This window comes from Athene cunicularia (genome assembly GCF_003259725.1).
Source record: "Athene cunicularia isolate RWA chromosome 18 unlocalized genomic scaffold, athCun1 chr18_part1, whole genome shotgun sequence".
Taxonomy (NCBI): Eukaryota; Metazoa; Chordata; class Aves; order Strigiformes; family Strigidae; genus Athene; species Athene cunicularia.
The window spans coordinates 9,376,933-9,400,678 of record NW_020799123.1 but is presented as its reverse complement, the minus strand read 5'-3'; the positions used below and the strand labels follow the sequence as shown (position 1 = coordinate 9,400,678).

Sequence of the window (23,746 nt, the reverse complement as noted above, 5' to 3'; positions counted from 1 at the left end):
GATGATAACCTTATTCTGTAGTACTGCCAGCTGCCCCATCCTGAACAAACATCAGAAAGGAATCCGTTAGCTCCAAGGAGTGCGAAGGTAAAAAAACTTGCCTCTGTTCATGGTTCTGAGCCCAGGTGATCACGATCCTAGCCAAAAGATATTTTTTAAAGCAATGTCCCTTCCAGTACTTGAAGATTTTAGCTAAGCTTTTAAACCAAGTTCAAGAAGTAAACACAAACACAGTACACAGTCATTTTATTGAAATACCTGAAAAGGCCAGCAATGGAAAAATAGGTTTGTCATGAAGAATTAATGTTTGATTTACTTGATCATTAAAAAAGCTGTGTCTATAGGTAATTCTAGCCAGTTACAGAATGCACTGTGATCCATGCAACTAATATACTACAGTAGAATAGGCACTGTGTACTATTTCAGTTTTATCTTATACACAGCTTTCAACAGGTATGATTGACAGATGTGAGAAATTAAACAACATTTTTTTGAATTATAAACATTTATAATATACAAATTTGCTCATCTGATTCATAAGGGTTATAAAACACAACATAGTGGAAAATGAAAACCACAAATTACACACAGCATATGATCTGGCAGTTTTTGAAGTTGACATTTTTCCTTTTAAAAGAAAAAAAATCAGACTGCTAATATATGTCACTGGTCATGTAACATACAAAATCATAGGCCGGGACAGCAACAGTGGCTTTTTCTTGAAATACAGTTAGTGGGGAAATTTGTTCATCATTTAAAAAGAATAGGTAAGAATGAAAATCACAAATTCTGCCTGGTACAGATTATAGTACAAAAAGATGAAGTCACTTCGGATGGATGTGAAATAAATAACCAATCCTTGAGGAAGTATGATTCTTGAGTTGAACCTATGCTACTGAAAATTAATTTCAACTATACACCAGTATGTCACCATGGTGAAACATCTAAGAACATTATTTTGAATAGCTTTTTGGGAAGCCATGTCTTACTGCTTTAATATGTACAGGTTATTTACAACAAATTCCCTTTTGGCCTCACAAGTTAAGCCATTTTAGCTGGCTGTTTGGATGCAATTCTTTTTTCCACGCATTATGCAATACTGTAATTAGAGCTATAATTTAAAATAATCTTATGCATGAATTACAAATATTAATAAAGTAACTCTGCATATATAAATATTTCTAGCAGAATTTAAAGCATTCAGAATGTACATAAAAGTGGGGGGTTTATTTGGTAGGGCCAGATGTGTTTCTTCTCAGATCATCGTTGCTTTAATAACGCTTTGTACATAGCGAAACCCAAAACTGCAAAGACAGTAGCACCAAAACTTGCTCGGAGCCAAAATGTAGAGCTCTTGAGGTCCGCTTGTGTCACATGCCTAAAATTCAACACACATACAAAACCAGGTTAATTCCATGACAGGAATATCAGACAACTTGTGCTAAACTACTCTGCTTTTGGAAATTCATCACTACACTTGTCACAGGCAAGCAACTTACAATTCAGCCTTACAAGTACTTACACAGTCATTGTACTTTTCTTAAAAGCTTAGGATTTGATCTGAAGCCCTGATCACATTAGTAGATCTCACTAAAAAGTCAGAGAGCTCACACAGCCAGAGAGAAATGCAGGAGCAGATCATTAGTCACGAAGGTGGGGAGGGCAGTGTGTCTTCTTTGAGAGTACCAGCAAGCATTCAGAAAAGGAAAACAAAAATAGCTAGCAAATAATTAATAACCCATAGCGAGAACAACTCTGTCCAGCAAAATGCTTTTTAAAAATGTTGATTTCTGTTTTTTTTTCCATGAAAAACTTTCCAGTCCTGTTGAATATCTACTTATACTTACTTCCAAAAAAAAAAAGTTTACTGACAAGTAGCGAGTAATATTTTTCCAAAAGCTAGAATCAAAAGAAGGACCATTTGTAAATCCCTTTCTTCCCAGTACATTCACAAGAACAGCAACAGAAACAATCATCCAAAACCAAGCTGAAAGCTAAGAGAAAGTGCTAGTGAATCAAGCAGTGATGATGGCATCAACAGAAAAAGACAAGATGTAACAACAGTATGAAGTGACTGTATGACATAAAAAGCCACATCTTGCATGACAGTAGAGACAGCCAATGACCCAACTCTCCCAAATACTGCAAGAAGTCTGTGAGCATGCTCAGTTAAACATGGCTAGCCATCCTCAAAAGTAGTCTCAAGTATGACAGCTTACCATAAAGCAGGAGCTACCATTTAAAATCAGTTATCATAAATGCCATAATTCAAAGCACAAGAAGTTCCTAAACAATATTAAAGGGTTTGTTTATTTGTTTGCTTTTAAGATATAACTTACATCAGAACTTCACTAGCTTAAGTATTTTAGCCTGTATTAAACATCACGGGTTACTCAGTAAAAGCTGCAGGAGTATTAAGTACAAGGAGCATACAGAGATCCTAAGCATACACGGTGCCCAAAAGAGTTCATATAGTGTGAACTGCAGAGCTACAGCACACAAGCTGTTAATAAAGCAGGAATTGTTACTTGCTGTCAGAATACACAAAACCAGTTTAGGATATCCTTTAGTAGACATTTGCAGGAGCAACATAAGCTGCACAGATCATCAGTGTACTGTCATACCACATGCTGAAGAACAGGCTCTCTGGTGCACAAACAGCAAAACACAGCTGGTCTCTAAAAAAATCCTAATCTTATTTAAGAATATCTTGCTGGGTTATGGAACAGATCAAATTCATTAATTCCTGCAAGCCTTAGTTCTTCTACAGCTACTTTCAACAAACTCTGCAAACTGTCAAGTGGTTTGCTGAGGGGAAGAAAGGGAAAGGCAATGACCTTCGTTTGGCTGTCGTTACCTGTCTTCAAGTAAACGTGGACCAAGAGATGACTCCATGAAGATGGAATCTTCTACAGAGTTGACGGCGTGCACCTGCTGCATAATACTGCTCTCCTCGTCTGCTAACAGCATGGCCCCCAACTCATCTATGTAGGGTCTTAACCTTTTTACACACATGCACAGTTTGCAGTTCATAGCATGGCTCAACAACAGCATCTCAAATATGCTTAAATAACAAAGCCCAGAGAATTTATAATTTTTAGCCATCTAGCCCCTGATTCTTGTGCAGTTGTTAAAAACTTAGTGCTTGGAGAAAAACAATTTAAAAAAAAAAGTGAGTTTGTACTTCTGATAAACTAAGGAAAATATATGATTTTGTGTAGCTAAATGCCATTGCTTTAAGGGCAAAGAAAACTGCTTAATAAACTGACTCTCTTCCCACTCCATCCCCAAAGCCTCAACTTTCACATGTCCACAGGATTCTGCAATACTCCTGCACCATGCACACGAGCTAGAGTACCTGTGCTAAACGCACTGGAATGGCTCCAACACATCAGCCCTAAAACTGACAAGATCTCATTACTGCTGGTAATTCAATTAAAGACTGTATTTTATCACTACATGTGGTGGGTTTTTTAATAAAGGACTATAAACCCTTCCTTGTCTTCAGATCTTTAAATTATAAAATTTGTGTATGTAAAATAAATCCTTTGTATGTGACATGGTTTTAATAGATTATGTGACAAGCTCCGTTGGGGGAGAATTTGTATAACAACTCTCAAGTTTAATTTGGTTAATTCAAATGCCCAACTATTTGTATAATCTAAAAAACATTCCTTTAAATGTGCAAATCACTGTTTAAATTGCAAATGAATGCTTTTACATTGCCTCATAAAGCACTCTCACATCTAGATTTTCTGATTCCTAGCTATAATTTGCCTTGTTTTGACTTTTGCACATGTCCGTATTTAATGGTATGCAAGTAACTTGCTGAGCATGCTTCATCCTTTTAAAAACAATTCATATATTCTCAGTCATGATAAAATCCTCTTTTCATGTCTAAAGGGAGAGTAAATTGACTCTGATCCCTTTTCTAAGCCTAACAGTAACAGGCTCTTTCATTTAAATAAAGGAACTAAATCAAGGCAGGGATTTATCTTATAACCTCAAGGAAATGTACTGACTTCAATAAGAAATTATTAGGGTCCTCTGAACATTGCAGCCCAAAAATCCAAAGTCAAAAAATACTTACTGAAATTCCGAACACTATGGATGCCTAATTGCTTTACATCTTTGAAAAAAAACCTCCAATTTTTCCTCCTTATATGTTCTTTATTCTGTCATAAATTCAATTTTTCCAACTTTGATCCCTAATGTTGTTTAGCTGCCATTAAAGGAAAAAAAAATCTGTCTGAACTAATAAAAAAAAAAATCAATGTTTCCAGCACAGGTTCTCTGACATAAAGTGGCTATGATGCAGAAAAACATTTCCTAATACATACTGAAAATTTCTACCTCTTCTATAGATAATGTTCATATTTTATTTCAGTGTGGCTGTGTTAATGAAACTAATTTTCACCAGTGGTAGAAATTATTATTGCCTTGCTAGTCAGAGTAACTCTGAATTCGAAAAACTATTCTCTCTGAGGGTAAAACATATATATGGATGTGCACATACACACACACAGAGTAGTAATCAGGACTCCATAAATGAAGCTGTATTTGAAACTCTTATTAGTAACAAGATTTCAGATTTCCCAAATGGATTGAAGTGTGTATTTAATCATACGATTAGTTCCACATATAGAAGAAAGCTAAAAATCTTGCCTTTGGCATCAAATTCAGATTTTAATGCACGTTTTGGGAAAAAAAGACAGATTTTTATTCAACTACCCTTAATGGTGAGTTAAGTAACTTGTGACTTGTTGAGTAAGATCTTTGAAATCTGTACACTCTCTTCTAGGAGGCTTTAACAACTCACAAGAAGTCTGCAACATGCACTTATCAAGAGGTTAACTGAGCATGCTTGTCATGGTTACACACAGAAAACTGCTGAGTTATGGGCCAAGACTGACACTTTTCCCCATGTCAGCAGCAAAAGAATCCCAAGTTTGGGAAGGTTTAACTTTAAGACTTTAAAACCATTCCTGCATTAATTACAAAAGCATTTTAAAAGCACGGTGGTGAGGCCAACAGGCGAGTCACATGGCTACTCACACCAAAATTATAAGCAAGTTAATGCAGCCAGCAAGCGGCAGCAGCCTGCTCTGACAGAAAATAGGTTCTAACAATAAAATATAAGCCACTGAATTCCAAAAACATCGCATAACAAGCGCAAGCTACTGCAGCTTCCCTTCAGGCACATACTTTCCTAGGATGTAAAACAACTCTAGCAGTTAGAATTTTCCCCCCATGCATTAGTCATCTAAACTGAAAAGCTTATCTACAAAAATGTAAAAAAAAATGTAAAATGCCAATTCAATATATTCTATTTGGAAAGAAATCAACAGCTTTGCAAATTTCTACTCAGTATGGTGCATTAAATAGTCAAAGAAGAGGGAAAATAGATAAGTAAAATATTGTAATATTGTCCTAATTTGGGGGACACCTAAGTATAGGGATAGATTTCGGCAATTAGATTTAATGGCAATACACTGTAGTTTTGAAAAATAATCTGTGTCCACTGCACATACTGAAAAATAAATCCTAGGTTATACTCTTTAAAACTTTCCCATTATCACAGGAAAATGAAACTCTTGTCTTAAAATTAATTTTATGGAAGGAAGGTTTTCACAGAAAAAAATCTTAGAAATAATTCCTAAAACAACCATGTTTTATATGTAAGTAGAACTTCACTTCTATTCCACAATATTTAAAAACTTTGAACAAAAACAAGCTCCGAGAAGTCTCCCTCACTGAACAACACAATTTTCATGCATTTAGAATTATTTTATTTTGAAATGAACTTAGCTGAAAGAAAAATGCCACCACTGTACAAGCAAAAGGCAACAAGTGAATGATTTAAAACCAAGAAAGCAGAAAAGCACACTTAAAATTGATGCTCTGGAGTTAAAAAAAAAAAAAGCCAAAAAGCCAAGCCCATCATTAAAGAAAGAATTAGAATGACATAAGCAGAAATCTTGCTTTTAAAAAGAGGTAAAACAATGTAGTAAAAAGAGATTAAGTGCCAGCCAGACAAATACAAATGAACACCTAAAGGAAAGAACAAATTAAAAATATAAAAATACTACAGGATAGTAACGAGTCTCATACATGCATTTATAGTGCTCTGAATGCAGTGCCTTCTTCCTCAGAGAGCCAATAAAGTGTGATCCTGGGTAGTTCAAACCAACAATCCTACTCCTACACGAAAAACTTCTCCAAACTGAACTTCCACATTTGTTGAACTTGCCTCCCTGATAGCTACAGACCCTTGGGAGAGACTCTGAAGTTTGTCCGTAGACAAGAAACTCAAGGTGGGCATGAACAGGTTTTTCAGCTGCACAAAGGCAATGTTCTTCCTTTAATTACTAAGGTGGGAATATTCAAATGTGGTATTACAGTTTGCCTTGGTAACAGTGTTTAGGCGTTACTTAGCAACAAATAATACAGGAAGGGTCCAATCTGAAAAATTTCAGTTTACCTACTTCCACTGTCTAAAGATGCAGAATGGGAAGGGATCAGGAGAATAAACACCCTCAAGAAACCTCCTTTACCCATCAGTTACTTAACTTTTGCCCAACTACCTGACCTCACGGTAAGCACTTGTAAAGGCAAAATAAGTTATATAAAACTAACTATATTAGAAAATCCTTCTTGAGTCAAATGCTTTCTCTGATTCAATAACAAATAATTCAAAACGCATCTAAGGAGCTAACATTTTTGTACAAGAAAACCACCTCTACCCTTTTAAGTCTACAATTAGGAGTTATTTCCTCTTGTTCACAGGTATCTCCGCTCTACTATATATGCAGTTATACAGCAGTCCATGTACTGAATGGTGAATAAACTGTGGCAATGTGTTCAGCAAGGAAATGGCCTTGAAGAGCTAACTAGGAAGAGAGTTGGTAAGATGATGCGAGCATGCTGGAAACCTGCAACAAAACCTTAGTAACTGAATGACTACAGATAAAGAGATTCTAACAAATAATTTTTCCTTTCTGTAGGGTCAGTGGAAAAGTCTATGAGGAATTCTCCTTACCTTGAATTACAGACTTTTTTTAGGCAGTAGTAGATTCCTATGCTTATTCCACACTGTCTAGTGACAAGTTGTGGAATGAGAGCATCCCAAGACTTCTCATGAGAAGGTTTCAATACCATGAGTCCTTGACGGTATTTCAGAGGAATGAAGTGCAATGGCTAATGTAGGACTCAAAAAAACCACAGGCCCATACAAGAGAGAAACAAGCCATGACAGCTAAATGTAACAACCCAAAAACATTCCAAAAAAAAAAAAATGAGGATGCTTTATAGAGGTGATTTCAGCCTCAATAACAAAGGGTTGAGATTTTCTAGTAGTGACTGCTCAATGAAGTTTTGAGTGACAATATGCAAAGAGATTGCTGTTTTGTCTAACTGCTGTAGAAGAGATGCAGCATGAACAGTCTCACTCATTCCCACAGTCTCTTCCTAAGCTAATGAGTTTTTCACCCTTCCCTGAACTCTCACTCTGTGGTTAACACTAAAATAACACTTTTATTTTAGGTTAAAGTGGTATTTCACAAAGATGCTCAATACTGTAGGTGGGCGTATCAATAGGCCTCCTGTGTGTGTAACTGGCATTTAAAGGAAACAGCTGCTCTTATTTAGAACAGCTACATCTGAAAACAGTAAAAAGTAGTAACATACGTGGACCAGCAGCACGTCGGGATATTCTAACCATGGCCTTTAAATAAAAACATTTATCAAAGTTGCCTCCAAGAATCACATTTATGGTATACACCTCCAAGAAGGTTATAAAGGATGGAATCACTATACTACCAAAATTGTTCGGTTTGAACTCCCATTTGCTGGGGTGAGATGACAAGTGCTGAGGTGTTAGTAAATCACGTGTGTCAAAAACTGCCTGTAGTACACACAAGACAAGGTATAACACTGTTTTCAATGCTGAAAACCAGTTATCTCTCTTTACCAATTGCTTTTTCCAAATTGTTTGCAAATGTTAAACCATTTACCACTTCTTACGTGTTGTGTTTTCTTCAGAGAGAAATTGGATGTTAAAAGCTCTAGGCTTTTTTACACAAAATATGCACTCTTTGTGCAAACCAAGCATAACATACACACAGAGAAATTCTATGAATTCCCAAATATCAAACAACTAGCAAATATAAACATGTAATATATTACACGATGCTGCTAGAGTCAAGCTGTGCCTTTATGAATATATTTGTGTAACTGGTATCTAAGAGGCACTACCTCTAATCAATACTAAACAAACCTACAACGTCTCAAGTGAGACACGTTACACAGATTTACAGACACTACTTAACGTCCATTACCAGTTCCCTAAAAACAGTCCTCATTTCTCCACAGCATTTTTGCAATCACCAAGTGCCTGAATCAACTACCAAATTGGTAACGTTTCAAAGAAATCACTGGACTAAGCTCAAAAGACCAAAAGTACCTTAAAGTTAAACAAAGCTTGACAATTTCATGACAATTAGTAAAGTATCTGCCTACTTAGTGGATATGGACTGAAAAGTCTGCAGTATAAGGTTACCAATTGCTTTTTCAGAAAAACTTTATTTTAAAAGCACACCTGGTACCTAGTAAATAAAGTTAAGGACCTGTTAAGAACTGCAGTGAAGAGTTTGTTCTTTACAGATTGCAGCAAGTCTGAGTTGAGGAAGTTCTGACAGATGCAAAATGTACACCTGTTGCAGGCGCACATACAGCGTAACCGGGCATGGCTGCGAAAACACACAGAAGGACAGGAGTTGAAATCTTGCTCATAAAATCAGGTGCACATTAGGACTGTGCCACAACCGAGAGAGATTTAGGAATAAAAGGTACATTTGAATGAGTAAGGAGAGGAGAAAAAAAAAATACACTGGGGAAGCAAGGGTACAACTACAGCTGTGCAGAATTTTAAGATTAGATGTTCTACTTCTTGGACATTTTGGTATTACCACCATACATACATCATAATAGCAAAGCACAAACATGAATGAAAATGTTTGCTGAATTTATTTAAGTTTGTAAGGAAAGCATCTAAAGGCTTCCGAGTATGTCTGCACAGCAATAGATAACACCCCTTTTTCAAAGGAAAGTAAGCCACATTTTCTACTATTGGAATGCACACTTTACAAAGTGACAGTTACCTCTACCTTTCCCACCCTAACAAAAACACATGCTTGAAAAACTAAGGGAGAAGCAAGAATATCAATATGACAAGACATTTGGTCAGTGCTACACTTTAGTGGTTTCCCAGTATTCCAGCGCTACAAAATAAATACAAGAGAACAAAAATGAAACAAAAGCTTTACAAATCTAATTCAATAAATTCAAACATTAAAAACAACCCCTATTATTTTGGGTGAAAGTGACATTAGTTCCATTTAATTTAAAGCAAATGTCAGCTGTCATACTAGACTCCATCTGCTGTAATATTTACATAGTTCAACACCATATTAAAAGCTCTACCCACCAAAAAGAGATGCAAAGTGAGCTTAGCAACAGTGAGATGTATAGTGAAGAAGAACATGAGCTTAAGTATCTTCTGTCTGAAGCCCAAAAGGTATTTATATAGAAATTCTATTAAGTAACATTAAGATCTATCAGATTAATGAACTGAAGCACCTAGTAATAAACATCCTGAAAATAAAAAAGCTTCAAGCAGTGCATATGGGGAACTGTCGTTCTCAAAGGAGTGTTGTAACCATCAAAGTGTCTCAAAAATACCAATATATGAATATTGACACATTGAATTATGTATCCGCAGTAAGAACAGAACAGAACCCTACTTATTCACTGGAATTTGCATCAGGAGCTGGATGAAGTAGTGTATTCTTTTAAAAATACCTTAGCAACAATAGCTGACACTGGTTTAGATTTGGATACAAAGCAACTTCTCAATTTGAAATAATGTGTAATTCTGCTTAGGTCACTTATATCTCTCTGTTGCTAATTCTCAGTGAGGCAGTTCCATCCTTGTGGCTAACAATGACATGCAGTGGTGTTGTGCATGACCCATGCAGTATGGAAAATGTAACAGTTCAAGTACTTACGGATACATTGCCATAGTTGTCAGTTTAACAAAGATATCCTTACTCGGCACGTCAACTGTATTACAAGTAAAGGCTTGAGGTGGAGGCATTTTGTGTTTTTTGCAGAACTCAGCAGGAGAAATACTATATTCCTGTCTAACTTCATGCAAGTCAGACTTTGCGGCTACCACTAAGCATGGTATTCTGCTATCCATGAAGTGCTGCTGCAAATTTAAAGAAAAAAGTGAAAGAAACAGTAAATGATCCATTCAACCTGGAACAGCCTGAGTTGAACTGTTTGCCACAGCATTAAGATATATTCATTGCACTGAAGTCTGCTTCAGATAGAAGCAGAACGTTTTATATAGACAAGGAGACATTAGCTTTATATGAATAACAAAACTGCATTTTTAATGAATCAGCCATATATAAACCAGCACTTGTAAATAAAATGTCTTTTAAACACTAGAACTTGTGTATAGGACCAGTAACAGACACTGAATATTTTGCCAGTGTAAAGATATAAATGTAAAGGTTTGTCTATATGAACTATACAAACCTTAAAAATCCTGGCACAGTACTCAAAGGACTTAGGGTTACTGACATCATATACCAGGCAGACAGCATCACATATGGTTTCAGCATCAGTTAAAAATTCAGAGTCACTGACATCATGTAGCTGGAAAAAAAGATGGTCCGAGAGGAAGAAAAGCTTTGTCATTATACGGTTAAAGGTATTTTATAACTTTTTCTCATCATTTTTATGGCTCATTCTAATGTATTCTTAGAACTAATGGACTGACAACAGGCAGAATTAAAGAAATAGTAGGAATTTACCATACAACCAGCATATGTGAGCTGTTAACATCACATCTGCAGGCAATCACAACCTCAGCATAAAATTTACATTTACGTTAACACAGTCTTAGATTCCCACAGAAACTGGCATTTATCCTACAGAGGAAAACCGCAGGACTAGATCTTGAAAAACAAAGGAAGGTATCATATTATCATAAAAGAAAACACAGAATGGAATGAGCTTTAAATAATCTATTTCACCCACTGAAGAATAACTTTAGCCATCCTAAATCGCCCTACATGACAGATTCTTCTGTACTGAATAGGTAGATTGCTTGCTACTAATTAATTATATGTTATAATTTGATGCCCTGCAGCATAATGGGGACTGTGTTCTGTACAATTTAGGTCAAGGTTTCAAAAATAACAGGTCCTGAACAGGTCCAGTTTAAAGTATTAGCAATATATAAAACCAGAAGTTATTTGAGCCGGAAAAGGGCGGGGGAAATCCACAGTTAGGAAGAAAGCACAATTAAAACTGAAATTTGTTTGCAGAAGGCTCTGAATAATTCACTGAATTCTAAGATTAACCAGTCATATGCAAACAATAATGAGGCAACCTTACCAGCAAGTATTTTTCCTGTCCGTATACATAGACTGTATTAATGGCATAGTAAGATTTGTGTTCTGCACGTATCTGCCTCTGTCTCTGAAAAAGCAGAAGTTCATGTTAGCCCACAGCAACTTGCCCCTTTAAATTAGATTTGAACAGCTCTTTTACTCCATTTATTAATGAATGAAAATTACAGTAACCTGTGGTTTACTTTGCAAGTAAAGGCACAGCTCTAATATGTACAATTATTGCATGTAATAGCCATTTGTCTATATGCTAACTAAAAAAAATAACCCCTTTTCCAATAATTCCATATTCCCTTATAGAACTCTCCAAACTCAGCAATAATCAGCCAAGCTCTAAGATCAGTTGGTTTTGCTGTTGAACTTTAACTCAAAAGCATATCTAGGTGAATATAAGCAAAAGGTTTCTTACTATTAGATTTCTTCCAAGAAGAGCTTGAAGAACTCCACTTTTCCCACAGCCTTTCATTCCAACGACATTGCACCGGAAAACATTTCTCTGAGTCTGTTTTTTCTGGAGGTCTATCTTTTTATCTCTTGTTACTTTTGAAAAAACAAAAATATTTTTCACAAGATGTACATGCATGTATGTATGTATGTGAAAACATGAAATAATTTTCCACTTACACCAAAATGCACACAAACCAATCAAAAATATTGAATCAAAGGTTTGACTTGAGCAGAAAGTAAGAAAGAGTGTATGTGAAAAGAGACAGATCCTTTGTCTAAAGAATTTATTCTTGAGCAGATTTCTAAATTTGAATTCCTAAGTTACACCAAATTTTTCGTTTTATTACCTGTAATAGCTGATGCTTGAGATTCTTGTTCTGCAAGTATCGAGTAGCCCAAATAACCCAGGTACTCCAGGCAACGCTGTACATCTAAGTACGTGGTTAGTCTAGCAGAAGGGACAAAAACAATTTTCTAAATTGTTAGCACCTGCGATACCGATTCTTACAGTACTGAAACAATTTTTTCCTATCTCCAGATCGATATGCTAGAAGTATTCCTGGCACTATATAGTACTGAAAGACAAAGCACTCTGAAGGTAAATGGTGGCAACTTTACCAGTCTTAACAGTCAGCAAAACACTCTGAAGGCAGTACTTGCCAAGGCCTATCAACCTACACTTAGAAAATGTTTTCCTAATTTTCTGTATTTTCGTTAGGAAATAAATACTCATTATCAAACATCGTTATACCTACCATCTCTAAAGAGAACAACAGAAATAAGTATTTTGACAAGTTTCAGGGTGATTTCCACAGTTTGAAGAGACACTTCTTCATAGTTAGCACTAAATACGGGCCAAATCCTGAACAGGTGATAATGACTGTCTGAAGATTAGGCCACAGGATGGCTACAAAAACATGACTGCTTAGGTCAATTTGAATTATTAAACCTCCACTCTTTCTACTAGGTTTTTAAGATGAAACTACAAACACATTATCATACCCAAAGTTCTCATCTAGTAAATTGTTACGTGTCATACTTACGTCCACTGAGAAAGAAACCCTTGGTATGTAATCCACCCCCTTTCATTTGTACAAACAGTGTTGTTAACATCAGGTCCCCATGGCATATAAGGGAAGACTTTGAACAAATCTTTCAGCTCATCAGGAGACAAAGCACAATCTCTATCCTGAAAACAAGCATATGATGAGAGACATAAATCTCTGAATTCATATCTGTTCCAAATTGATATTTTCTTGCTGTGCGCTTGAAAGATTCAAGAAACTGGCTCTAAGAAACTGAGCTGCTCTTTTTAATCTTGTTCTTTTCTTGTTTTTAAATTACTAAATATATGAGCTAGTTAAAAAAAAATCTGGTAGTACGACTGTACCTGCCAACTCTCCTTGTAGATGGAAGTATAAGCAGCAGGCTAGTTTTGACCGCATAGCTTAGCCAGAACCAGTTTCTGAATAAAATGACATAACCACACTTTTTGCTAGCAAAACTGCTAGCAAACTAAGGCTCTTAAGTATAAGGGGACACACACTCAAATTAAAAGCTTACCAAATCATGTTTATCAAAAATACTTTGAAGAAACAAGTATGCATGATGATTTAGTTCTGTTGTGCAGTCTGGAGGAATTTTTAGCCTGTTTATTGAAAACAAATACAAGAAGTGTTAAGTGTGTTTATGAAATACAGAAAATTAAAACTCAAAATACTAAATGTTGTAATACATAAAGTCTGTATTTGACCTTTGCATCTAGTTTTAGTAATTTATCTTTAAAGAGATCAAAGCACATACTTTTTATTAGGAGTGTCTTTATATTACATGTTATATAGATAGAAAGTAATCAGAGATTTGGGAGGGTTTTTGTTTGTTTTTTTGTGGGATTTTTTGTGGCTTAATGGAAAATTATGCATTTACATTTTTGAAAAGACAGAGTTGGTTGATCTCAACTTTTTCACTTGGGCATTTACAAAGGTTCTCAAGTGCTATGAAGATACTGACAAGCCTTTTTTAATTCGTTGCCACATACAATAAGCAGCTGCTCAAACTCATGTTCCAGTTATGTATTAAGTGTCTCTTCTTGTCATCTTTCTTGTACAGAGAGACAGCAGTATATGGTTTGGCACAAGAGACAGTTCTTCCTTTGTAATTTTTTGGCTGGTAGGCCATAAAGTAAGGGAGATACCTGATGTAACGATGTGTTAAATAAACACACTATGATAACCCTTTCCTCCTGCTAAAGTAGGAAGCAACATAAATTAAATGTAAGTTAAAAAAGCTCAAATAAGTGATACATACGGAGGAAACAGGTACTCTGGCGTAAGCTCTAAGTCATCGTCATATCCAAATCGACGTAAAACTGTCCAAGTTGTTTCATGTCTTCCTCGCTGAATGAAAAGTGTGTGTAGAAAAAGAAAACCTAAAAATCAAATGACGACATCTTAGGGCCCTGAAATGCTTTATCTGCTACAAGTATTTTTAATAGAATCAGAGTGAAAACAAAAAAGCTTGAAATACACATTCAGAGATTTTAAACCTCCTGGGTGACATTACAGCATTATCTACCCAGACTGAGGGTTCAGAAATCATGTTATTTGTAAAAGTGTGCTTCAAAGAATTGTTTCCTTAAAACAACCCACTTGGTTCTCTGTTGTTTGCTTCTTTCAGTACTAGCATTTTAGAAGCACTTAGCTGTATGAAAATAAAGACAACAATATTTTCAACAATCCAAAACAGTAAACCTTAGCAAGAAGCCTGCAAAGTAGTCTCATGAAGACTGCCTTTAGTTTTCCTGTACCAAAGTAATGGTAGGATTTGTGTTTAGCGCTTTCCAGGGCTTAATGAACACTGAGATTTCTCTGTTTAGTAAGGTGATGCCACTCCTTACAATTTCTCACGAGCCCTATGTAAGCTTCACAACCAAAGCAGTTATACTGATGCTCAGAAAGAAAAAAAATTTTCTTCTTCCATTTTTGCCATATGCCCTGAGCAAGTATGTACAACATAGCTGTTAAAATGCTGACAGACGCCACACCTTGCTGACAAGTGTTGCAGACAGGGAGCCTAGAGACAAGATGCAGATTTATCTAGAAGACAATCTCTTTTCAATCAGTTTACTTATTTAGATTCCAAGCTCTGTAACAAGAAGACAGACCTTATTCAACCTAATATTCCCCATTTTAATCATCCTTTGATATCATACTGCCACTACACCCAGCTCTTTTACTCTAAAAGAATCAAGACAGAGATCATATTCCAAAAGACCAGCTTATTTATGTAAGAAGGATTATCAACTGTATAAAGACAAGTCTTTTAAGAGTTAAACAAGGCTTACCTTTTAATGTTAATCCATTATCTGCAACTCCATCACTTAGGTTTTTCCTGACTACATTCTTTACATCTTCCAAAGCTTGAGGTGCCAGTGGTGTATTAAAACAAATTCTCTAACAAAAACCAAAAAGAACACATTAGGACCACTGGCTACTAATCTGGACAAACAGCATGTCCTGTATGAAATGCAGCCTTAAAAATTCTGATAAGCCAGTAAAGGACAATGCAATTTCTTAGTGGAAATAAAGGTGTACAAACTTTATTTTATTTTTAAATACGAGTATTGGGGCTTCCACATGTAAATTTTTATTTTTTTTTAAATTTTGCTCTTGAAATAGAACTTGAATAATGGTTAGAAATAAAATTAATATCATTTGTTTTTATGGATCTATTTTTATGCTGCACTTGAGACTTTCAATATTTAGACCCCGTTCCCTTTCAATTGACCTTACTACAGTTCCATCAAAAACAATAACTTCTTTTTCCTAGAATTATAGTTCAACTATTAAACATGGTGAAAAGATAAGCAAGAGTTACCTGAAAGAAGTTGAGCTCTGCATCATTGAGAGTACCATCGTTATCCTGGTCAGAAATTCTGAAAATGCGAGTGAGTGCTTTAATACAGGCAGGTTTCATCTAAGGAATAAAAGAAAGTTCAGCATCTTTCTAGGCCTGAATATAAAAAGATTACACTGAATGACATCAGTCAGCTCAATCACATTAAAACAAATACTAGCCTTCATTTTACATTTTTAGAACAGAGACATTCATACACACATATACAAAAACAAAGAACAAGAGAAGACAGAATCTTGATCTAGCAAATTTATATCCATAACTCTAAAGCAATTATTCCACATTAAATAATTTTCTATTCAATTAATAGAAGAGCCTCAAGTTCTTCACAAGTGGAAAATGGGATTACTTAAGGTATTAAAAAAAAAAAATTAAAAAAATCAGTTCTCTAAGTTCAGTCTTACTGCTACAGAAAGCTCTAAAAAGCAACTGATTTTTTTTTCCCCCCCCAAACATTTTTTTGGTAGGGGAAAAAAAAAAGTGGCCCTGCAATCCCAGTTTGGTGCAAAAATAAATGGCTCTAGAACTACAGTCAACTCTTTCTAAACAAGCACACTATCTCTATGCACCATTGCAATTATGGCTTCAGAAGGCTTCAAACATCAAATACTGAAAATCTTCACAGGACTCATTAATCTACCAGGCAAAGCATTGATCATATGGACTATCTCTATGACAAAAGAATTGCTAGGATACCTTCCGAGTGAAGGAAGAGACACACTGGTAATTCTCTCCCAACAACTACAGTGATGATGGACTCTTCTCTTCACAGAAGTCAGATTGCATAGAGATTGGTTTTGGAAAACTCAAAAGATTTCATCACAACAATTTTATCACAACATTACTAACTCATAAAGATGATTCTGATGGAAGAAATCAAAACAGGGTTATTCTCTGATTCTCTACTTAACATTTATGATTGAAGCAACTTTCCTACTGCCCAATACTACATGGGGGTTATGTTTTAAGATTTTATTTGTATTTTCCCATTAAATTAATGGGTTTAAAAAAAAAAACACCACCAAAACTCTCCTTCATAAAATTCTCAGCTAACTACCTGGGATACTTAAACATCAGCCACTTCACTTGTTTTTTATCCCTTCTGCCAAAGTCTCATGATATGCCCACAAAAGTTCTTTCCCTTAAATCAGGCCAAGTCTGGAGCATTTTCCCTGAAATAAATGAAGTTACTCTGAAATGTACATCTAAAGGAGAACGGAATTGAACACATGATTTTATTCACATTACATTTGGCTTAAAGCCATTCCCAAAGCTTCTCATTTTACTTAGCAGTTCACATGGGCAACAAAAAACTGTCTTCATTGCATTGAATGAAGGGGAAAGACAGACTGGATTAGAACAACACAAAACAATCACCATGGTTCTGGAATCTAATGCTTCACATTTGAGCCTAGGGTGGCGGTAACAGAACACACTAAGAAATATAAAAATCCACTGAAAAGGAAAGAACAGGAAAGTGATTAACTCCCCTCCCCTATTATTTGATCTTAGAATCTATGTATAAATACCTCTTTCTCCTCTGGGCAATAAAGAGGACCTGTAGGATGTAGAACAGCTTTCTGTGCATAATAAAATAGCTCAGATATATTCTTCAAGTTTTTGGCTGAACACTGAAAGAGAAATCCTTATATTGATTAGGTAGTTTCTTGACTATTTGGTGAATTCTTCTGAAATTTAAGCAAGCATTAAACTTTTAAAGATCTAGCCCCCTCTTGTGGGTACAGTGCTGTTTCGGAAAAAAAGACATCTAGCCCCTGTACCTGTTCAGTAATTGAGAAAGGAAGTCTCACTACAGGTTGCTGTCATACCAAGAATGGAAATCAAAAAGTTTTATCTACTTTAAAGAACAAAAATCCACAGATATTAATTCCATTTTTAATCCTTTGCAGACATCTGTTTGGCATAATATTAAAACATTTGCTAAAGAAAGGGTGTGAGGAGGCTCTATATATTAGAAGAATTTGAAAATAACATTTGATTATACAATAGTGTAATCTTCTCTAAAGAAAAATAACATAAACTTACCATGATAATAACTTATATTTGAAAGATTTTGGAAAAAAAAATAATCACCTTTTCTGTTAAAAAGTTGCCATACATGCTTGGCAAGAATGTATTTTTTGTTACTCATTCTAACTTCAGAAAATCTTGCATACCTCTACACATGTTTCTATCTCTGTATATTGATTCATAATGGGAAGGATAGTTTCCATACTGCTATATTCCACTAGATCAGACTTGTTTCCAACTAATATAAGAGGCAGCCTGAAAACAAAAAAAGGTTAAGACCTTTAAAGACAGAGGGATAAAAGATCTATCTTATTTAGCATTCTACCTCCCACCAGAAATCATTATTTTTTGTGATGTAATGAAATATCACTGGCAGCCAACAGACAAAACTAAATTATAGCAGTTTTAAGTAAATTGTTTTGATAAACACTTACACAAAAATGTACTTGCTGATACTACAAAAACCACACAGTTAAATATACAAGTAACTAATCATGTTGTTATTATACAAAACCAGTCTCAGCAGAAAAGCTATACAGACCATGTAGCCAAACCAAGTTATACCATAACAAATATAAACACACCTGGTAAAAGCTGCCCATGAAATTCAAAATAAATAGCATTGCTGGCATATGTAACAGACCTACATACTTTAAATCTCTTGTTGCTTGGGACTTCTTACATAAACTTTAGGTTTAGAATTTGATTTTCTTAAACAATTAACATCCTCAACACTGTCCATTGACACCCATCGATGTGCAGCCTAATTCACACTTCTCATCTTTACTTATGCACCTGCTATCTTTGTCTGTCCTTTCATTGATGAGAGGAATCCATCGACTTGTTACCTAAAGTGGGATTAAAAACAAACATGAAAAATACATTTTCAAATTTAATGGCTGAACTGTGCAGAAGTTCAACTACAACTGCTGCTGCTTCTTTCCCAAGGCACACACATTTACCCACAAAGGAGGAAATAAATAAAAACTGGAGCTGATTAATAAGCAACCTTTTCAGTGATTTCGGTTATCTGACAACTCAGATGTTGAAATGGACCAGAAGCAATAATACATCTGGACGTTCTCTTAACAACTTGATCTCAAAAACCACCTTATGCGTTTTAAATGCCCAATACTGTTTCCAGCCTGCCAAAAATTAACAGTGTGCAAGTTACATCTCAAGCAATAACCGGATAAAATGTGTTACCATACCTTATCAATAGAATTCTTGTTGTTAACGGCATATACTATACAAATCACATTTGCCTAAAATGAAAGAAAAGGAAAGGCATGGAGTTGCACTGTTCAGAGTCTCTAGAGCAACAGAGACAGTTAAGAACCACACGTTACAACATCAGAGTGAGAACTGTTCTACCATTGGGCAAAAAAACTGTGTCCCCGACTTGTGTAAGCTATTTGTAGCATGAACAACAGCGTAAGCCAAAAATTTTATATGTTGAGAAGTACCAAAAAGCCTGTCTTGCAGTGTGACATTCACAGCTTATGCCTGCAGATAGACCTATGCTACTAAGAAATCTAAACTGAAGAATCATAATTTGCAGCCTCCACTCAAGTACCAAACCAAATGCCAGAAATGGAACATAACACCGTGACAGACTGTACAGAAGATGTGCAGAGGTGCTCAGAAAGAACTGAAAATAGGAAGTAGAAGAAATTATAAAACTACCAAGAATCCCATGCTATTCATAACAGAAAGAATCAAGATGGATCTTTCCAGGGTAGGATTACTTCTTTACAAAAACTGTCAATCCCTTGGCCTACTGATTAACAGATATTTAGGTTCTGTCCTTTCACTTGGAAGGACAAAGCTTAAGCTCAATTTACCAACAGTGGTGGTACCTACTCTTCTTAAATAGCGGAAGGTTTACTATAGCACAGGGCACAAAACAAGAAGAAATGCCAAGGAAGAAGCAGCAAGAGACGGGATTTTTCTTCAATCCAAACTGGAGCCCATCTAATGAAGAGAATTTAAAAGGAAAGATTTCTCCAAAAGCAAAACTATTTTCTAGTAAACACTGAAGTACACTTACCTGTGATATTTCATGGTAAAGCTGCTCATCGCTTTGTTCTGCTTCTGCATTCAACAGAATAAGCCATTCATTAATATTAAACATTTTTGCAAAGAAAACTGAAAAAAACTTATGAAACCGAACTAGAATATTTCACATTGCTTGTCAGACAGCCTTGTTATTTAAACATCTTTTCATAAAATGCACTGAAGAGTGCTTCTGCTGTAACAATAATGAAATTGATCCATTAACTCGCAAGACAGTCTCTTGTACACAAGGTTTTTAGCAGCTATCTCAAAGAGGAATAATTATGTTTGTAGACAGGTTCTCTCTGGAATGAGTCACAGTTTGTATTCCTCTACATTTATCAGCAGCCCCTTCCTGGGATAATAAGTAGCAACACTGTTCTATAACATAAATTTTTGCAACAGAATATGGCATACATTAATTTTACTGCAGCGTCAATGATTTTTTTTTTTGTGAGACCAAGCTTCTGTTAACCAAATCTATGAAACATTTAATCCAATAGAAAGAAAAACTCAAACAAAACCCAAAAGCTCAAGTCCAACAGAAAAAAATACACATTATTTATTTGTTCCAAATAAGTAAACACACCAGATACTTCCTCAGCAGTGGTGGGAGAGAGAAGACAGGATGGTATCTACTAACATGGCCTAATTCTTGGCCTCCATTATAAACGGTGGAAGGATTTTTCTAGCTGTGCAACAGTTACACGTATGTTTACAACAATATATGAACCTTGATACTGAGCCTATTTACCTATTCAGTAAGGTCAAGGAGATGAGAATATATCAAAGAAGAAAAATACAAAATATGAAACTGACACAAAAGGATAAGGTGTCCAACTTAAAAATTCAGAAAAACACAGAATATAAGGTACATAAAGTCTCCTGAATCTCAATAAATTCTTCACTGGAAAAAAGAAAAAGTAGTTCTAAATTCCATGAAAGTACCTACTTTTGTCTGAACCTGTAAATATGTCTGTCACTCAAAGAACACCAACTTCACTGGAATACTGCTACAATTGCCTTTCATAGAAGTACCAACAGCAGTTAACGTTAGGCTTTGAATTAGCAGGACCAGCCATCATCATCATCTGAATTAGTTTTATTCCAGGAGTTTCTACTTTAATCTAGTCTTTTCCTACATGTAGCTTTGGTCCCATACCTGTATGGCTGTTAAAGAGGCCATTGAGTGAGATAGAACAGTCCGTACCAAATCCGTCAAACAATAATGGTATCGTGTAGTCCTTACCTGAATAATCCACTATGTGGGTTGGCACTCTTTCGGGGGTGACATCAGCTGGAATGGTGATTTCTTCAGCTCGCGGTGGAACCTTGGGTTGTAAAGAAACAGCAAGAAAAAGCCTTTAAAGACAATCCAGAAAATCCAGACGGTAAAAAAGAGCCATATACTATAATATACCTATTAGTCAGCTTTAAATAGAACAACTTACTAGTAGTTCAAGTACTTCTGCGTTTTTTGAAAAAAATCACTGCTACTTTCTGTCTTTATGAGTCTACTTACTAAGGAACTTCCTGCATGCTTTGCAAGAAAGCAATGTTGTCAAGTGATTCAAAGGATGCTTTTACAGAACTCAAATTCACTATATCCAACCATCTATACAGAACTGCTATAATAGTGAAAACTATAAACAAAACCTGAATGGCAATTTACTTTAAAGAAAAATATCATATAAATAAAAGGCCTAAGATGTGGGGAGTTACCAAATTCAATCAATTAGATCAGAGGCTACACATTCTTTAGCAGGAGAGTAACATCAGAGTTAGAATGCCATTAGTGACAAATTGAATATTATTTAACCTATGTTTAAATGTTTTAATTTTTGCACAAGATATACTGATTTCAGCGGGAGTAGGATCAAGATAAGAACTACTCCTGTGAACAGTGCACGAGTTGTTAAAAAAAAATATTCAAGGCAAACAAGCATGACAGACAAAATACAAGTCTCAATTTTTACAAAATCATAACCTGACAACTTTCCTGCTTCTGACAGAGTGCTAAACATTAAGTTCAGAAAAGCTTGCAAAGCATGATACCAATAAAAACTGTGTTCTGCAAAATACTGTAAACTAGCTATCATCGCCAGCCATTTTTTCCAAAGAACACTAACCCATATTCAGGAAGAATCAACTTAAACATGATTTTAATGAAAACTTCCTGCACAGCTATTTATTGCCTTTTACCTGCTGGCACTGAAACTTCATAATACTTTTGCTTTCTTTTAGTAAAAAAAAAAAAAAAAAAAAAAAAAAAAGAAGAATGGCTCTTTTGTAAAAGCTTCAGGTTCTACTTACATCTTCATCAAGAATGATTACTGATAATACCCAGTATATTAAACACTATTTTCAAATCTGAAATGTCTGTCACACAGACGCATATAGTTCTGCTCTGCACAACCTACCTGCAGGAATTGTACATATCTCTTTCAGCAGTTTATATAGGACGCAGTATTTTTTGGAAAGTTATTTCTGTAATTTCAGGCAGATTTTGTGTCATACATAAACGATGTTTTTTCTCTGAACAAGAATTTAGAGAAATATTCTAGATTATACTGCAGGAAGAAGCTGAGAAGTGAAGAGGCCTACAATTCATTAAATACATCAACAAACAACCTGCCAAAGGAATGGGTCCCCGAGCAGTTTAAGAACAAACAGAAAGTGATACCTGCAAGGTTGGGAACTAAATTCAATTATGTTAACAATCTAATCTTGAATCATGAACCGTGGTAACCTACTGATTTGCATTAAACACAGCGCAGTGTAGATTCAAAGAAGAGCACATGATGTCTATTTTAAGACTTGTGATCAGAAGAAATAAACATTCATGTTTATATGTAAAAAGCTTAACTATTTGCAGCAGCTGCAGTTCTTTTCATGGTATAAAGAATATGCGCTGCTTTTAAAGGAATAAAATGTAGAAGTAGCTTTACTCTCACGTTGGAAGAAGGCAGATTTTTCAGCTTTTTTTTTTACTTCAGAATAGTCAGTAAAACAGTCTTCAAAAATGTAAGTAAAGGCAATGTCTCAGTTACAAAAAATGGCCAATTATAAGTTATACAATGTGACTTTTTAATTCCTCATTCATTTTGCAATCTACTTGTTCTACTGTAGTTCTTAACTACAACTTTTGAAAAAAAAATTGGAGGGTCTTGCCTCTTTCAGCACCTTCCCATTTATGAGTCTCTGATGTTGAAATATGCTGCCAGTTATGACCAGTTTCAACTGCTTAAAAAAACTAACATTTCTCAGATATCAAAAAAATTAGTTTAATTAATCATGTGAAAAACAGCAAAGGAACTTCGAGAAAATTTAAATTCCTAATCTTCACACAGAGATATATCTAACCTACCTCACGCTTTCAGAAGTCATAATTAGTTTTAGACTTTTTTTTTTTCCTGAATAGGAAACATTATGTTAAAGCAGAGCTTATTAACTTACTCTTTAAAAAAATTATACAACAGGATAGATATAAAATTTAGAAAACAAATAAGGATGCTCTACCTCTTCTGGAAATTCTTCACTGACAAGAGACATAATTAGTGATGTCTTCCCAACTCTGGCTGCAAAAGCATTAAAAACAGAGATTAGATAACGCAGCTTTGTTACACTCAGTAGTGGCATCCCATCTTAAAATGGGAAGTATTTAAAAAACATTTTCCAATTGACCATGTTAAAGGCTTTTTATCTGTTGTTTAAACTTACTAAATATGGATGACAGCAATTCTCTCATAATGCTTTTATTGTAAAACCTTAGGATCCATTTCAAACTTCTGCATTTCATCCAGAAGGGAATCAAATCC

General features: G+C 35.2%; 1 protein-coding gene across 5 annotated transcripts; it reads right to left on the bottom strand.

Moving 5' to 3' along the window:
* Positions 1-1,225: 1,225 nt before the first annotated feature.
* On the bottom strand, positions 1,226-23,504 carry RHOT1 (ras homolog family member T1). 5 transcript variants are annotated; one of them, XM_026860917.1, is made up of 20 exons: positions 23,448-23,504; positions 21,178-21,259; positions 19,924-19,967; positions 19,085-19,138; positions 18,669-18,721; positions 18,020-18,128; positions 17,372-17,473; positions 15,804-15,902; positions 15,271-15,379; positions 14,235-14,355; positions 13,491-13,575; positions 12,971-13,116; positions 12,275-12,375; positions 11,890-12,020; positions 11,467-11,550; positions 10,603-10,722; positions 10,065-10,267; positions 8,625-8,747; positions 2,858-3,001; positions 1,226-1,378 (listed from the first exon to the last, which is right to left on the bottom strand). In XM_026860917.1, exons 1-20 carry the CDS (start codon positions 23,478-23,480, stop codon positions 1,261-1,263), a joined length of 2,061 nt encoding a protein of 686 aa, XP_026716718.1. In that variant the 5' UTR covers positions 23,481-23,504; the 3' UTR covers positions 1,226-1,260. The 5 variants fall into 5 exon arrangements, with proteins under 5 accessions (XP_026716718.1, XP_026716719.1, XP_026716720.1 ...); XM_026860918.1 differs by having other exon boundaries at positions 10,065-10,264; XM_026860919.1 differs by lacking the exon at positions 2,858-3,001.
* Positions 23,505-23,746: the final 242 nt, after the last annotated feature.

Excerpts from the sequence above, each read along its gene's own strand:
- RHOT1 (XM_026860917.1), bottom strand. The coding sequence starts at position 23,480 with ATGTCTCTTGTCAGTGAAGAATTTCCAGAAGAG. Across the intron at positions 19,139-19,923 it reads TTTACCATGAAATATCACAG|GCAAATGTGATTTGTATAGT; the intron begins GTAAGTGTACTT and ends CTTTCATTTTAG. Across the intron at positions 17,474-18,019 it reads AGATAGAAACATGTGTAGAG|TGTTCAGCCAAAAACTTGAA; the intron begins GTATGCAAGATT and ends TTTCTCTTTCAG.